General features: G+C 53.4%; 1 protein-coding gene across 5 annotated transcripts in view; it reads left to right on the top strand.

Moving 5' to 3' along the window:
• Positions 1–17,146, top strand: part of DENND1A (DENN domain containing 1A) — a 405,649-nt gene that overhangs the window by 368,053 nt on the left and 20,450 nt on the right. For 3 of the 5 annotated variants that reach the window (XM_087822901.1, XM_016210955.2, XM_016210954.2), the window contains one exon: positions 13,071–13,130. The exons of the other annotated variants lie outside the window; for them this stretch is intronic. In XM_087822901.1, the coding sequence (XP_087679027.1) occupies positions 13,071–13,130 (60 nt within the window). The remainder of the gene's footprint in view (positions 1–13,070; positions 13,131–17,146) is intronic. 5 annotated transcript variants of the gene reach the window in all.

Below are 17,146 nucleotides of genomic sequence, written 5' to 3'. Positions count from 1 at the left end.
TGGCTATGCAGGGAGTCCTTGCCCCGTGGCCACAGGACTGCTGTGCCAGGAGCTGCCTGTCTCATGGTGCCCCATCAATCCCTAAGCCCTTCTGTGCACTCAGTAAGTTATTCACCTGGCCATGCTCAGGGGAAGGGATGACAAGGACTGAGAGATGGCAGGATAAGGAGAGGTCCGATGTGTTGGGTTGGTTTTCATTATAATGTGGACCTACTGTGTGTGAGCCATGCCCCTCCACAAGCATCTCACTTAATCTTCTCAACAACCCTCTACAATCAATGCAGTTATTATTATCCCCAGAAAGCCGATGTTCAGAGAGGTTAAGCAACTTGCTCAAAGTCACACAGTAAGTGGCAGAGCAAGAATTCCAAACTAGGTCTGTCTGATGCCAGAGCCTGGGCTCTCCCCTCACTCAGCCCCTCTCATCAAGTCCTCCTCGGCTACACCTGGTTCCTGAGGCATCTGGTTGTGGCTGCCAGTGTTTGGGGGACCTGCTGTGAATCCAGCAGTGTGGCTTATGATGGCTGTAGAGGTCAAGGTCACTTTGTTCTGCTCCCTCATTCCTGGCTAAGACTCATGGCTGCTGCCTGGATTCGGGACTTTGCTTTGGCCCCAGAATAAGCCTAACAGAGCCCAGGATTCCTCAATACAGGAGATGGGGCAGTGGTTAGAGCAACATCCATGCTGCCTTTCTGAATGCCCGCTGGGCTCTGGGCAGTGTTCTCAGCAGGGTTTGCCTTTCCTCACATTCTCTCCCGCAGACAGATGCAGTTGGGACTCTGACTGCCCCACTTTTCTGTAGAGTCAAGGGCCTTCCCTTAACCCCAATCCTTCCACCCCACCCCCTGCCGTTGGTAAGATTGAAAGCATGGCTGCTTCTGACCTGGGACAGCTGGGTGGTGACAGTGGCTCCTGGGCAGCAAAGGCCGCCTGCCAACCTCCTGCACACTTGATCTGAGATTACACTGACTGTTTCCCTAACTCAGGTCATTGTTTCTACTCAGTCTTAATGTCAGTCCTCTTAGTTCTGCGTCTTCCAGAATATCGTATCACATTTTGTTTATACTGCAAAGGATTTTTAAATGTAGTAAAAGTACGAAAAGAGAATATTTAAGAGACTTGCCCCAAGGGATCGTTGATTACATCCCACTTAGAATGCAGAGTGTGATGGGGATTAATGGTGTCTGCAAGGGCTTTAAACTGAGTTTCTGCGAGGCTGCTGCCCATCAGCCACGTGGTTCCAAGGTTCCAGCCACCTCCTTGCCCTCCCAGGACACCCCAGTCCCAAACCCCTTCTAGTCAGATGCCTGTTTACACTCCCTGGAGAGGATGGCAGCATTTCCAATGAGGCGGAGGTCCAGCCTTGGCGAGATGGTAGCTAGAGAAGCCAGGTGGAGTGTAGCAGCCAGCAGAAGGCCAGGAGACGGTGACTCTCCAGGTGTGCTGACCAGGGACTGTTTTCTGCAGAGGCCAGGAGAGAGAGGGGAAGCTTTTGCCCCAGGGCTGTATACCAAACACCTTCCATTGCCCAAGCCATGAGGCCAGCTAAGACTGCTGCCCTCCTATCTTTGTGATGAATAATCCTGAAGTCTTGGAGTTTTTAGCCAGGCAGAACTCTGAGTTATTCTTTTATGTTCTCATTAATTCCTTCCTTCACTTATTCAACATATAATGAGGCATGTCAGATACCAGGCCCTGACCCAGGCCCCAGGGTCACAGAGGAATTTAATGTGGTCCTGCCTTCATGGCACTTATTGTCTGGGAGAGACAGATGACAAATCATATGGAAAGAGAAAGGCTAATGGACATAAATGTATTGACTGGAGAGGAGCCCCAAGGATGTCTGGGGGAACCAGGGCAGGCTTCTCAGAGGAGGTGACATTTCTGCTGGACCTTGAAAACTAGTTGTTTGTCAGGTGTATCCAGAGAAGGGGGTATTCCAGGTAAAGAGAATGACATGTGTGGAGTATAGGACAGTCTGACTCTTCAGACTGGTGTGGAGAAGCAAGAGGCCGGGAGGCAACTGGTGAGGTCTAGGAGCTGAACTGCGGAGGTAGGCAATGGCTAGGCTTTGGGGGAGCTTGAGACATCGTGTGGGTGTCAAGGAGCCAGTGAGGGAATGGCATTTGGGAACACTTCCTCTGGGGCCACCACCCTTTGGGAAGGGGTGGAAGTAAGTGAGGCAGGAAGACCACTAATGCTGCCACTAATGTTCAGGTGGGAGCTAGGGAATCCCGACCTAGGACGGTGCTGATTGGGTGAAGGTGAGGGAAAGACTGGAGAGACACCCAGGAGACCAAGCATAGACCTTGGTGACCTGCGATGCCCTCGTGGGATCTGTGGAAGTGCACTCTGGAGTGGCATGAGGTGGGACACCGGCTGCATTCTCCTCCCCCAGCTAATGAGATCTGAGATGCAGCCCATGACAAGGGAGTGTCCACCAGGGTGTCCAGGGCCAATGGACACCTCCCTCTGCAGCCCTGGGTGAGAGGCTCTGCTGAGGGGCAGCGTGGAGGAAACTTGGTACAGCGACCTCCACCCCGCAGTCCTGTTTTTGCCCCAGGGCTGTCTGCCTGCCGCCTTCTTTTTTATATACTCTCTTTGGGTCCTGTAACCTGGGCACTCAGAGCCTACTCCACCCCTCGCCCCCATCCTGGAGTGTGCAGTGTCATGGCTCCTGGTGTCTGGGTTGCCAGCTCCACAGCATCCCAGGTCAGCTCCACCACGGATGACATACAGTATATGCTAAACCAACTTTACATGCAGCCCCTTACAATGCAAGCCTCTGCCCACGATGGACAGAGAGCATACAGTTGTTTAGCCAGCCACTTATCGTTTGTCGCAAACCTGCGAGAACCACACGTGGGCATCGTTAGGCCTGTTATGCCAAGGACCCCATAAATAAATAGCAGAGCATGTCGTGGTACACCAGGGCCAGGCTATGGAAACAGAGGCACTGTATAAATAATATATATTTACAAAATAAATATATCAGTACGTTAGTTTATGCAGCCATAACCAAATCTCCTAGCGCAGCAACCATGAGAAGCTCTGAGCGCCTGCCAAGTGATTGGTGTCCATCCATCTGTGTGCATCGGCATTGGAAATGACCGCCGAAGGGAAGGGGGTCCTCCTGCCCACTGACCTTGAGGCCTTTGGGTTGAGGGAAGTGGTGAGATTGCAGGTGGGCGCCCTGGCACACAGCTTTTCTGCCAAGGTGTGAAACTCACCGTGGCCGTGTGTTCCTACAGATGTCTTAAGGTCTGCGCAAGCAGAAGGCTGATTAGCACCAAGATGCAAGATGTAAGGGGTTGCAGCTACGGGAAGATGGCTGGCTGGGGGGGGCAGATTTCCTAATTATGCAGATTTGCTTTGGCTTATGCAGGGAACCCATGGGTTGACATTCCAAGTGACTCTTACCAGAGCCCCGTAACTTTCAGACTTTCACCCGGGAGGCAGGGCTGCGTCTTCAGAAAGTCGGTTCCCTGTCTCGGCCACCCCTTTCTGCTCCGAATCCCACTGGGCATCTGGCTCTAACATCTGGAGCTCCGAAGAGGCAGCTGACAGAATGGCCGCTGGAGTGGGCGCCCCTCCCCTCGGTTGTAATGGCACAATGCTCGATTTCAGTATTTTAAATGAAAAATATATGCAGTTAGCTGTGCGCTGACAGTGTCCTTGAGGATTTGACAGTGAGATTTTCCAGCAGTTGGTCTTCGTTAGGATCCTGGCGGTGTTTAATAAGGCAGTCGAACTGCTGGCACCTTGGGTTCCTGTTTGTTCTCCGAGGGCTCTGGGGCTGCTGCGGTAAGCACATCGACCAGAGCTGATCATTACAAGGGCGTACGCCACCATGAATAAAAATGTCACACGTTTTCCCATCTCACAGCGGTACAAAATGTCAGGCCTGTCAAACACACATTGCGGGGAGCTGTGTGCAGTCCGTACAAATTGGAGAGCTGCATATTCCCCCAACCTTCTGATAGTCTTCATTTGAAGCTGAAGAAAAACAGTTGTTAACCTATTAGCTAGGATTTTAAACTCTGCTGAGGCGGCGGAGGGTAGACTTTGACACAGATAGAAATGTATTCCAGGGTCCAGGAATTTTAAAACCAGGTTCTCCATCCATTTGCACCGAGGGAGGAAAAAGCTCTTCTGTCTAGTGAGCCTGACTGGCTGACTGGCTGTACCAGACCCACTGGGGAAATTTGGGATATTTCACATCTAAGCTTCCCATTGCTCCCCACGTTGGCATGCCACTCAGAAAGTCTCTTGCTTTTTGGGATGGCCCTGGGGCTCAACCCCTTAGACCAGAACACCTCTAGGTTGCAGGATTTTCCTAATCAGAGCATGCCAGAAATGTCGCCAGCCTGTGGACAGAGTGGCTCACGTGACAGGGACAATGACTACTTGGTCTGGACCAGTCAGATACTGGGCAGCGGCCTCACTGATAATTTGATGTGAGTTCCACAGTCTAAGGCAAGCATTTACTTTGTGCTGACCAAGTGTTGGCCTTGTGCTCAGAGCCAAGAGTCCAGATATGAACTAGACACAGTACTACCATCAAGGAGCCCATCACATTAGGAGAGGGACAGAAGGAGGAAGCCCGGCTCTGTGGAACCAGAAAGAGAGGGACCGGCTTCCAGGGAAGGGACAGAGGTTTGGTGGGTGAGCAGGGCCCGTGGGGTAGGCAGGTGCAGGAGGGCACCCGGGAAGAGCATGTGCGTTGTGAAGGGGAGCAGCGCCTGAGGGGCAGGGCAGGGTCTTTGTAGGGCCAAAATGAAGCGGATACTCTTGGTGGGCTGGGACATGGGTCTGGTGGAGCAGGGGCTGGATCTTATGTGGCCTGCCTGCCAAGGGCTACCTACAGGACATGACCAGCGCCGGGCTGCAGGTGGACCTGGGACCCTGGTGGCAGGGAGAGCAATGTGAAGGCTGTCGTAACCCCTGGACTCCCTTTCCAGGGATGCTGTGCTGTACTAACTGTACAACTGCACAATCGGGGGAGGATTCTTGCTTTAATTTCCGAGTGGTGTAATGCTCAGGGTGGACATCATCCCGGAGATGATAAATTAGCCCTGGTTTTGCTGAGCTAGCCTGGCCCTTAAATGCAGCGAGCAAACCCTCACTGAGTTGGGGCACAGGCCTGGCGAAGTGCAGGCAGCTGCAAGGACAAACCTTTCTGTGTGGTTAGAACGCACTTCGCAGGACAAAAAGCTCAGAGGGTATCTGGGAGAATGCCCTGGGGACAGGGAGCACCCTCAATCTCAAGGGATAAGTTTCAGCATCTTCTTTCTGCTCCTTGTGTATCGGGTCTGATGGAACAACAGGGCCTTCAGGGTCCGACATACCTGGGCTTGGATCCAGGCTCTACCACTTGTGAGCTGTGAGGCCTGGGCAAGTCAGCCTCGGTTTTTTCATCTGCCAAATGGGCACTGTACCTTCTCTGCAGGGTTTTTGAGACCATTAGAGACCTGGCATATAGTGCTCCTAGCACAGGCCCTGCTACACAGCAGGTGTCAGAGAACAGTAGCTCCTGCTGGTATCAGAGGGGGGTTATCTATCCCAACATCAGGAGGCCCCTCCTCACATCCGCCTCCTGCTGGGAATGTCGCCCAGGCACCTTGATGGCATCCCAGATGACCACCTTGGTGTAGGTAGCAGCAGTGCACACCCTCCCCCTGCTCCTGTCTGGCAGAGAACGGCATGGTCAGCACAGCTTCCTGCCCTGCGCAGCCACCAGCCGCATCTGGTGCCCGACCTCAGGCCACCAGTGGGATGCCACCTATTCAGACCCAGCAGCTGCACCTGACTAAAAACAAAAGGCTCCCCCTCCCACTAGCCCTCCCCCCGTCCCGTGGCTGGGGTCACCCAGCCCCCTCGCCCCTTCCCTCACAGCTGCCTGGCCGCTTTTGTTCAGCATGTGAACTTCCCCGTCAGCCGAGCTCCGTGCACGGGAAGTAATCAGGGATCTTGACAAGGCTTCAAACCACAAATGCCACTACAAATTAACCAGCAGCGCTACAAAACACTACTCCTGTCAGCGTTGGAGGAGCCACTGCGCTCCAGGACCAGCCAGGCCGGCCTGCAGCCTGGCTCATTGCAGAGAAAGCCCAGCCCACCCGGGAGAAGGCCTGCAAGGTGCCCGCCGAGTCAGTCCAGAGTCCTCAGCACGCCCTCTCCAGAGACGCTGGCTTCCAGGCCCAACGACAGGTGCTGCAGCTTTTCCTCGAGGGCCCCCTCAGCCCTGAACACCCCTCACAGGCGGTGCCTCGGGACAGCAAGTGGCAGGGCACATGGAACTCTCCCTCTGGAGTCCGACTAGAGACCGGAGGCCACCCCACCAGCTTCCTAACTGCTCTGTGTGAATCTGGGCAAGAGGCTTTAGTTCCCCGTCTGCAGCACACAGGTCATGACAGAGCCTCTCCCCAGAGTTGAGGACTGACTGGGACATTCTCAGTAACCCCTGACCCGTCGAGGGTGCTCTAAGATGAGGGCCCTCCCAGCCTCCCTTTCCCATGCAGAAGCACCTCCTTTTCACCCTGTGGGGGGCACGGAAACTTCTTCCTTGGACGTGAGGTGCAGCCCTGTGCACATCGTGCAAGGAGCACCCTCTAGACAACAGCCTGGAGCTTAGAGTTACCCCCACTGATGCCTCAGGGTCCAAGTATCCCTGGGTCCCCTCTGGGGCCCAGGGCCCTGCCCGGTGCTGTTGGCATAGAGCAGGGACTATAGGACCAGTGCCCGCTCTTCCCCAGCCGTCCCCCTGAAGCCGAGGCAAGCGTTTGACCCTCCCCAGCAAGCAGTGTCGGCTGTTAAGGGTGGACTCAGAGGGTTGGAGATGACAACAGGAGTTGGGACAGGCGAGAGCTGTGCCCAGAGAGCTAGTTGGGCGTTTCAAAGGAGACACTCCATGCAAATATGGCTTCAATACACTCCTTTTTGGAGGCATATCAAAAGAACCCTCTTTTATTTCCATACCTTGTATAATAGCAGCTCTCCAGTCCCGAGGAGTTAGAGGAGCCTTGCTCTCAGCCCAGAGGCCCTTTGTAAAGCCACAGCCAGCTTTGTCTTCCCCTCCCAACCGGGGCTGTTTCATGTGCAGGTCAGAGCATTGATGTCACTACTAGCCAGGAAAATTAGGCAGGTGAACCCTATCCTCGTTAAACAGTGACAGAGCTTAATTGTGAATTTTCTCTTCTACCCTCTCCATTCCCGGCAGTGTATCTGATTAGGGCATGTCCCTGGGACAGAGAAACCCCAGCATCTATCCAGCCTGCCCATCGTGGTTGCCAGGGCCTCCTCTCTGGGCTGGACGGGAGTCTGGCAGGAAGGGGGCAATTCAGAACCCCATTCAGACACAAAGGATCTGAGGCCCCCTTCATGGCCAGTCCCAGAGACCAGCTCTCTCATGCCTCCAGCTGCCATCAGGCACACCCCACCTTCTCCAGCCCTCAGGAAGGGGAGCTGCAGGGGCAGGTTGCCCCCCACCCCAAGCTTTGTATGCAAGTCCTTGACCTTTGGTGAAACTGGTTGGTCACTGTGGCCTCAGGTGTCTGTGTTCTATCTCCTTCCCCACCACGGTCCCTGGTTGGGTCTGGTCTGTCACCCCTCTGACTTGGACATTTCACTTGTGTGGCCTTAGGTAGCGCCTATCCTCCTCCTTGAGCCTGCTGCTCTCCCAGCAGTGACATGGGAATTCTGATTCTGACCTCGAAGGGATATTGAAGGGATTAGTCCAAGGTGTGACCTCCATAGGGACTGAGTAAACCCATATGTTGGTTCCTAAACAGCCAGCCCCTCCCCACATCACAGGACCCCTGTTCCCACCTGCAGTTTCCTTGAGATGAGCTCTTTGACCCTCTTCTGAAGGCCTGTCATCCCCTGCTACATATGACCCTGGGCAAGTCTTTGCCTTCCCTCCTCTGTGAAATGGGGTGATGATCCCCATTCTGGCATAAGGATTCCCCCAGCTAGCATGTCTCAGCGGTTGAACATCAGCCTATGATCCAGAAGATTGTGGTTCGATTCCTGCTCAGGGCACATGTCTGGGTTGCGGGCTCGATCCCCAGTGGGGGGCATGCAGGAGGCAGCCGATCAATGACTCTCATCATTGATGTTTCCATCTCTCTCTCTCTCTCCCCCTCTCCTTTCCTCTCTCTGAAATCAATAAAGACATATTTTTAATTAAAAAAAGATTACTGGTTAGGCACCAGAACAAGGCACCAGAAGTGCTTTGGCTCCGCCCACCATGTAGGCTGCCCCACCCCCTTAACCCACTGCACCCACTACTATCAGCCTCAAATCAGCTCCTGGCAGCCGAGCGATCTCCACCCTGCAGCCCTGTGTAGGACGCCCACGCATCCTTGCCGCCCAGGTAATTAAGTTGATATTCCAGCAGGACTTCCCCTCCTGACCTTTTGGATACAATGTGTTTTGCTGCATCAACAAATTAACTGCAAATCAGATGCTGTCCTCATAAATGTGGGTTTCATATCCAATGAGCATGCTCACCTGGCCCGCACAGCTGACAGATACAAACGCCAAGGGCCAAGCAGAGGCCGTGGAGTTCCTCTCTTCTCCAGGATGTCCGTGTCAGTCACACTTTCCAGCTCACCGTCGTGGTCACATCTCCCAGAGGTCACTTGGCCCTGGGTGGTGAGCTGGCAACACAGAGTCCTGGGCAGGCCCCTGTGGCTGGAGGGGAGTGTCTGTCCTTAGAAGCCCACCCGTCCTCCCATCCATCTTCTACACCAGGGACACCAAGACCTGTGATGTCCCTCCCCTTATGTCCCTCCCACTGTGCTGAGGGGAAGATCCACACTTAGGGCCTCCACCAGCCCCTCTAAGGTCCTGTCCGTCTTCATAATCGCCGTCGCTCTCGTCTCGTCGGACCACTGTGGTTCCCCTGTACCAGGCACCTGAATTCCCACTGCCCCATTTGATAGAAGAGCCCTCCTTTGTACCCCCACAGACCTCAGCACCCCTCTGGCCCCCCCATCAGAGTGGGAGCCCTGTGCCCATATAGAGCATACTCCCAGGTTTGTCAAATGAATGAACAAATGCATCATGTGCGTCTGGAAAGCACCGGGAAGAGATGCTCAGCTAGGGACGGGAAGACGGCAGGCACTCTCTCCCCCAGCCCCTTCTCTAAGGCACAGCTCCCTGACAACAGAGTGACTTCAGAAGGGACAGGATTAGAAAAGCCATGTCAGGAAGGGTTCCAGATGACTTTGGAAATCTGGGTTGACAAGGATAGCACAATGGACTGAGAACACTAGCTCTGTGACCTCAGACTAGTCCCTTCACCTCTCTGGGCCTCCTGTCTCCTGTCTCTATAGCAGGGAAATAATTATTCTCTAACTTGCCTCACCAGGGGACATGAGGCTCAAAGGAAAGAAGAGAAGTAGAAAAGCTTTGAAAGGGAAACGTGTCGTATAAATAGAAGAGATTACTATTAAAATCCAGTCTCCTTCAACAGTGCCTGACTAACAGTGCACTCCCTTGGAAAACCAAGGTCCTCACAGCCACAGGGCTGCTCCGGGAAGACGTGTGGATCCAGTGGGAGGACAGGATTGATGGTCCCATTTCCTCATCAGGACTCCGGCCCGGAGCCTTGCGTGGCTGCATTGGACGCCCGCAGCATCCTCCCACCAGGGCTTGTGACTCACGTTAAGAGTCAACAGACTTAGGTCAAGTAACTCACCCAAGTGGCAGAGCCAACACTGAATGCAGCTAGAAAACGACAGAGCCACGACGTGAACCCATGTCTTTCTAACCCGAAGTTGTAGTTCTTGTGTTTTAGCCCAAATACTCTTTGTACTCTCTAAGAAAGCTATTTTTCTGTGATGGAGGTTAAATCCCATTAGACCATCCATTTTTCAAGGATAAAGGCTGTGTCTTCTCCGCATCCTGACACCACAGGGTTGTTCCTTAAAAGCGCATGGAGGAATCCTTCCAGCCTGTAGGGTGAATCTGCTTCCCTGACTGACATGACCTTCAGGAGGGCAGCTGCTTTCAAATCTTCATGTTCACCCGTGAAACTGCCCAGGCCACCAAGGGTTTGCATATCTGAAAAGCCACCAAGTACCTGAAGGATGTCACTTCACAGAAGCAATGTGTGCCATTCCTTCGTTACAGTAGTAGAGCTGGTAGGTTGCCCAGGCCAAACAGTAGGGCTGGACACAGGGTCAGTGGCCCAGAAAGAGTGCTGAATTTTTGCTGCACGTGCTTAAAAATGCAGAGTGATGCTGAACTTACGAGTTTAGATATAGGTTCCCTGGTCATTGAGCACATGCAGGTGAACAAAGCTCCCAAGATGTGGCACAGAACTTATAGAGCTCATGGGTGGATTAACCCACACGTGAGCTCTCTTGCTACATTGAGGTGAACCTACTGAGAAAGAGCAGGTTGTTCCTAAGCCAGGAGAGAAGGCTGCACAGAAGGAAAAGATAGCCCAGGAGAAACGGAAGAAACAAAAGCTTATGGCCCAGGAGTGAATTCATAAAATAAATGCTAATAAGGTTTTTTTAAAAGGAATTAATAGGGTTTTGCCTGTTTAGGGTGGACTATTTTTTATTTTTTATTGCAAAGCCTTCCTTTGCTGCGCTGACAGTCATTGTGAAGCTCTAAAAGGAACCAAGACAGTAGACAGCATTCCCCAGACTTGTCTGGCTGGAAACCCCCCTTTTCTGCCTTCACACGGTGCGTCTCCCTGGATGGTGTTTCTCAGACGACACCTCGGGAGACGCCAGCCTTCCACCGAGATGATTTAAGCTGGCAAGTGACATGATTGGGCGTGTGTTGTGTTCTGTTTACCTTCACTCTGGAACAAGTATGGAAGATGGGTTGGGAGGGGGAGTGGCCGGAGGCAGGGAGACCTGCTCATGTGATAGTTACTCACGTCTCCTGGCGGCGCTGTGGGGAGATCTTGGAGAGCATCATCTCGTTGAGTCTTTCTGGCAGCCCTCTCTGGTAGGAAGTGCCATTACCTGCACATACCGATGAGGAAAGTAAGGCTGGGATGGTTAAAATCAGTGGCCCATAGGAACTCAGAGGGCAGGTGGGGAGCCGAGGCTCAGTCCCATGCTGTCTCACCCCAGAGGCCGCCTCCTGAGCACTCTGCCACACTGCCCCCTGCTGGCCAGGTCATAGGTGCAGAGCAGCAAGGGCTGTGGAGCTGGAGAATTAGTGGCCCAGCGGAGGGAGGCAGATGGGGTGTGTGAGAATGGGGCATCCCGACCAGAGCAGTGGCCTCTGCACCCGTGGAGGGTGGCTCTCCATCCCCTGTTCTTCTGCTTTCCTCCTGATGAACTGTGTAAGTTGGGAGGCTCAGGGGGTGGCATCTTCAACCCCAGGTGGCCCCCAACTAAAGAAGGCTCACTGAGCACAGGTTTGCCCACACTTCCTGTTAATGGCACAGGATCTGGGAAACTGCACTGTATTTCCACCCAGATGAACTCTCAGTGTGCCATGAGGATCCCAGTTCTCCACCAAGTCCCTTGGCGAGTTTTCCCCGCAGGCCACTCCGATAGCCCTGTGCAGGGCACCAAGGGTCCAGGGGTGCCTGGGACACTCAGCCCCTCCCCTCCAGGAGCCGGGTTCACAGAATGAGTTCTGAGGTTTGCTCTCTGAAGGGCTCCTCCAGCCAACTGAAGCTCTAACACACTGTCCAAGAGAAATGTTATGGGAGCCATCCATGCGGGTCACACATGGAATTCTAATATATTTAACCCAGATGTCCAAAATACTTCCATTTCAGCATGTAATCATCATAAAAAATTACTGAGATATTCTACATTCTTTTTTCAAGCTAAGCCTCTGAAATCCAAGGGGTTTTTATCTTAATTCAGACTCACCACAAGTGGCCATTGGCTCCTGAAGTGGGCAGTGCAGGTCTAGGCTTTGTCAAACAATGATGTGCCCTCATGAACCTCATGGTTGAACGGGCAGGAAGCAACTGGAAGCCCCCCAGGGTTCGCTGAGGTCCGAGGTCTCAGTCTTTATTGTCCCAACTCTTTCTGCCCGGCTCCCACACTGCTCAGGGCATCTGTGTGGGCAGATCATTGAAAGGACAGAGCTTGACTCCCAAAATAAAGGACGTGAGCGTAGAGCCGAGAAGTCTGTGCTCTGTTGTTTTTTATTCAAATCCTGATTTCAGCAGCCAAGCATTTTATACAAATTTTATTTGTTCATCAGACATTTATTGGGCATATGTTTTTTTCCAAGGCCCAAGGATTTAAACATTTGCGAGGTAATGGGCTCAAGTGCATGGTGACGGAAGGAGGCTTGACTTGGGGGGGTGAGCACAGTGCTATACACAGATGATGCGTTACAGAACTGTACACCTGAAACCTGTATAATTTTATTAACCAATATCATCCAGTAAATTTAATAAAATTAAGAAGAAAGAAAGATAATGGGAGGTGGGGCAGGCACTTCCTGTTTGTGAGAAGTCCCAGGCAGCAGGGAGCCCAGAAGATGTCAATGTCTCTGGATCTGACCAGGACAGAGTCTTAAAGAGCAAGTAGATGTTTGCCAGGCTGATCAGGATTGGGTAGGGCATCCCACCCATAGGGCAGGCAGGAAACAAGGCATGAGAACCCAGGGCCACTTGGGCGTCTGCCCAGGTAAGCATGGGTGAGAAGGATCTGTGTGGGGCTCGGCAGAACCCAGGTCTTGGAGGGTTTGGAATGCCAGCCGAGACCCTTGTGCTGTCACCCAAGGATGGGTGGCAGATGGGGAGGGGTTTTGCAGCAGAAGTCTCCAAGCTGGAATGTGGCACGGTCATATTACACTTTGGCAGATCCCCCCTGGCCCATGTGGACAATGGCTGGAGGAGATCCAGGCAAGGGTGAGGCTAGAATGAAGAAATTAGCAGAATGGGGGGCCTCAGAAATGGAATGTGTAGGACCCAGGGATCAACCAGTTGATGTGAGGGCAGGGAGCAGGTGGCGTCGAGGGTGGCCCGCGGGCGGTGGCCTGGGAGACTGGATGCTTGCTCTTAGGCCGTGTGTGCAAATGCATCGAACATCTCCGTGTGTACTGATGTTGTAAGTTTCGCTTTGATACAGCCACAAAGACTCCTCCGTCCCACTCGCCCGCCGCCTCCCAAGATACAGCGCTCGAGGCCCGTGAGTAGCCGGTGGTTCTGCCCTCCCTCCTAACACTGCCTGGGCCGCTGTCTCCGCCTGACTAAACCTCCCCGGGCGTGTGAACTCGGCTGCCTTGCAAAGAAAACCGGGGATTGGGGTTTCCAGCTTCCCTCTCTGCGTGGCATGAACCGAACTTGCATTTTCTGGGCTTCTCTCTCCTTCTCGTGAAGCAGTTTAGGGACCTGCAGGTCAGAGGTGGAGGTCTCGGGGGGTATTGTGGTGTGTTTGCTATGTGTGCAGCGCTGGAGCCGATCTAGGTGGATCTGTGTGTCTGGCCAATGAGCTTCAAAGCCTTGCTCCCACCACCTCTTCTCACAAAGTCGGCAGCAGGGGCTTGGCCCTGCCAGACGGGGTTTGGAAATTCACTTGATGTCCCTCCCAACGGTGGAGGCTACACCCTGAGAATGTGGCGCAGCTCAGACAGAGACAGGTGCTCCTCGGGTGGGCCTCACATGGAGCTCACCTTCCCATGTGATGACATGATAAACCCCCCACACCTGGCAAAGGGGTAGGCAAGAGAGGGAGACCCATAAGTGCTTTTTAGAGAAATGCTGTGGAAAAATACATATGTGGGTCCCACATTCAGCTGCGGTGAAGTCATTTTCCTTATAAGCTCAGACTTTGGCCGACCTAAGGCATAATAACTCTAGCGGGCTCCTTTGAAGTGGGAAGCTTGCCAGGACCGTTTGGTGAGGGCCATTTACCAAGAGAAGTGTGTCTCTGTCTCATGCTCGTGCTCAAAGCGGCCACCTCGGCCACTCCTGCAAACAGGGTCAGGTTCTCGCCCTGTTGCAACCAGGGTTTCCCACAGATGGGCGTCCAAGCGCTCCCCCCCCCCCCGCCCTCTGCAGTGCACGTGTCCAAATCCATCTGTGGAAAGTGGCGGCTGAGGGTGCAGGTGGCCAGGCCGAACTGTGTCTGTTCTTAGTCCTTGGTACACACCCAGCATTAGTGGGGTGGCAGTTCTCTGTGTGGATGTGGGAAAGCTCCAGGGTACTTTTTCCCTTCCCTTCCCTGCCATGTGGGGGAGGAAGAGGGCGAGGGTGGAGGTTGGGGGTTAGGATGCCTCTCCTGTTCCCACTCACGCGGGGTCGGCACAGCCATCCAGGGGCTGGAATGCATCCCTCACTGTCTGGAAGAAAGGCACAAGGAAACCGGTGTGGGGACAGACGGCCGCTTCTGGGTCACACCTTGTGTAACCTAGTGAGTTTCAGTACAGCCGTTAGCAACAGGGATGGGGGCATAGATAGAGCTAGGCTGGACACCAGAGCTGTGTGGCTTGGGGCGAGTCCTGAAGCTCCCTGAGCCCCACTTCTCTCTGTAGTATACCCTCATTCACAGAGGGGTTTGTGAGCCTGAGCGCAGATGACATTTGTAAAGTCCCCAGCACAGTGCCTGACTCACAGTAGCATTCGGTCTTCCTAATGGGTTTTTTAATCTTACAACTTCTAGGGAGTGACACAGTTTCTCAATAACTATCATTCACTAGGACTTTTCTAGTCAGCAGATCATTCTCAGGCAGATTGTCTGGTTAAACCTCACAGTCTCTCTGTGACAGAGGCACTATTTCCACCCAGTTTAGAGATGAGAAAACCGATGCTTGGTGACCTGGCCCAAGTCCCTCAGCTGCAGATAGGAGTCACCAGACTCAAGAACCCATGCTCTCTCCAGCACGCCAAGGTCCTGGGAGCTCCATCTCTGTTTCCGTGGAGTCCGTCTTAGTATAAAGTACGTGGCAGAGCCTTCATTGAGGAAACAGTAACCAGCAGCCAGCTGGGCTTCTGTGTAGTCTCCAGGGCAGTATTAGGTCCTGGCAGGGATACAGGGGTGAAGAGAATTAACATTTATTGAGCACTTTTTATGTGCCTGGGACTGTGCTAGTACTTGTATAATTATTTGTTTTACAGCAGCCTAGAGGAGGCAGGTGCTGTTTCCCCAATTTGCAGCTGAGACCACAGAGGTGGTAAGAGGCCCAGTCAACCTCTGAGCCCAGTCCTGCCTCTGCCCTGCCTCTCCTTGCCCTTCACCAGGCAGCCTCGCCCAAGCCGAAGCCATCCAATAGGTAGTGCTCAGAATTCCCGAGAGAGCCCTGGGACTCAAGGCAAGCAGGGACTCTTAGAAAGTGCCATGCAGGTCAGGGTTGTCTGGTGTTGGAGACGACTCTGTCATCTTGCCAGTGTGGGCACTGTTGCAGAGTGGGGTAGAGAGGAGCCACATCCTCTAGCAACTAAGGGCATAGGAATGCAAACGTGGCCCTGATAAAAGCCTTCCTCTGTACTGGAGCAGGAGGCAGCTAGCCCCACACTCGGGGCTACACTCCTCTTGCTCCCCCTAGGTTATGGTGCACCAAAGAGGGAGCGTGCTAGCAGAGCCAGCTCTCCTGGGCTTTGACGTCAGAGAGGCCTGCCCTGGTTTAAATCACAGCTTGGCCACTAACTGGCTGTGTCACTTGGGCAAGACACTTACCTTCTCTGAGCCCTAGTTTCATCACCTAGTTAGCAGCACCTACCTGGTGAGGGTAATGAGGTCATATGTGGTTAGTGCCTAGCACAGTCCCTGGCATAAAGTGGGCATGTATACTCAACTTCTCCCACTCCGAACACCTTCTGCCAAGCAGGGTCATTGTGGGTTACTTTGGGAATCCTTGGTTTGTCTTTCTGGGCCCTGTGGTCCCCGGTGCCCTTGGGTCTGTTCTCTCCACTGCACTATGCAGACATGTCCGGGGAGCACCACTGTACACTAGCGGTGAACCTGGAAGACATGGGATATGGAACCCCTCAAGGACCTCAAAGAGGATGGTCTGACAAGCTCCCATGTCAGGAGCCTCTGGCCTCCAGCTGGGCTTTGCCAGGTCACCTAGCTGCGGACGTTCTGGGCAGGAGAGCGGCCACCGGCCCAGCATGGCAGAGCATGGAGGCCAGGCACCCAGCCTTTCTGGAAGGAGCTTTGTAGGCTGGCACCTGTAGCTGGAGTTCAGATGTTGCCAGAGGATTTAGATTTTCTTTTTAAAAATAGAAAAAGGCCAAAGCAGAAGAAAGCCTTGCTGGTGTCTGGTGGACTGAGGGGCGTGGGCCGGGCGTGCGGGGAGAGGCAGGCTGTGCTCGGCTACATGAGAAGCGCTTTGTAAGCTCTGTATTTATTACTTCTTGCTCACCATTAAAATCAAATGTACTCGGTGCTTTTGTATTCAATACACATTTAACCCTGCCGACTTAGATTTCTCAGGTTTTAAATCCGGTGGGGAATTGGCTGGTTTCCCAACTTTCCCCTCAAGTCCCCCTTGAACAGAGCTCAAAATCCCTGTTTAGCATTTTCTCCCCTGGCGCTGCTGGGATCCTCACACTGGTGGGGCCCGTCGCTGTTGTGCGGGCGCGCATGTGGTTTCTTCCCTCACCCCCAGCCCCCATCCTTCCCAAGCACCCCAGAAAGACGATGTGATTGCTGAAATATGACGGGCCAGTCTTGTGATTCGGGCTTAATTAAACCATTTTGTCTCTGTGTGTCTGCCTGGTTTCGGCTCTAACTGTGGGTCTACGGCTGTGTGTGTGTGTGTGTGTGTGTGTGTGTGTGTGTGTGTGTGTGAGATTGGTACATGTGTCTTCACCTCTTGTGTGTGTCTCTGTGAGTGTGCATTTGTGTACATGTCGGCATCTCGAGGCCTCTGCATGTTTCTGGATGGTTGTCTGTGAGTGTGATTTTGTGTCCGCCTTTGTCCACACCCATCAGGTGTGTGCGACTCTGGGTGTGTCTAATGGTGCAGTGTGGGTGACGGACTGTCGGGGTCCGCTGTGCCTTCCTCTCCCCCTCCCCTGCCCCCTCCCTCCCCGCCCCCTCCCGCTCTGTCTGTTTTATCTTCCCTAATGAAGCAGTCTTCTCCATCGATCCTGCTGATTGCCAACCCATTCCTTTTGTTTGTTGGCGCTGAGCCATTCAGCGGCACTCTGACAGCTCAGCTCGTCTAATTAGCTCTGTTGTTCTTTTTCCCCATGTTTCAC

The sequence above is a fragment of the Miniopterus natalensis genome, chromosome 12 (genome assembly GCF_054644295.1).
Source record: "Miniopterus natalensis isolate mMinNat1 chromosome 12, mMinNat1.hap1, whole genome shotgun sequence".
Taxonomy (NCBI): Eukaryota; Metazoa; Chordata; class Mammalia; order Chiroptera; family Miniopteridae; genus Miniopterus; species Miniopterus natalensis.
This window is presented reverse-complemented; position numbering and strand designations above follow the sequence as displayed.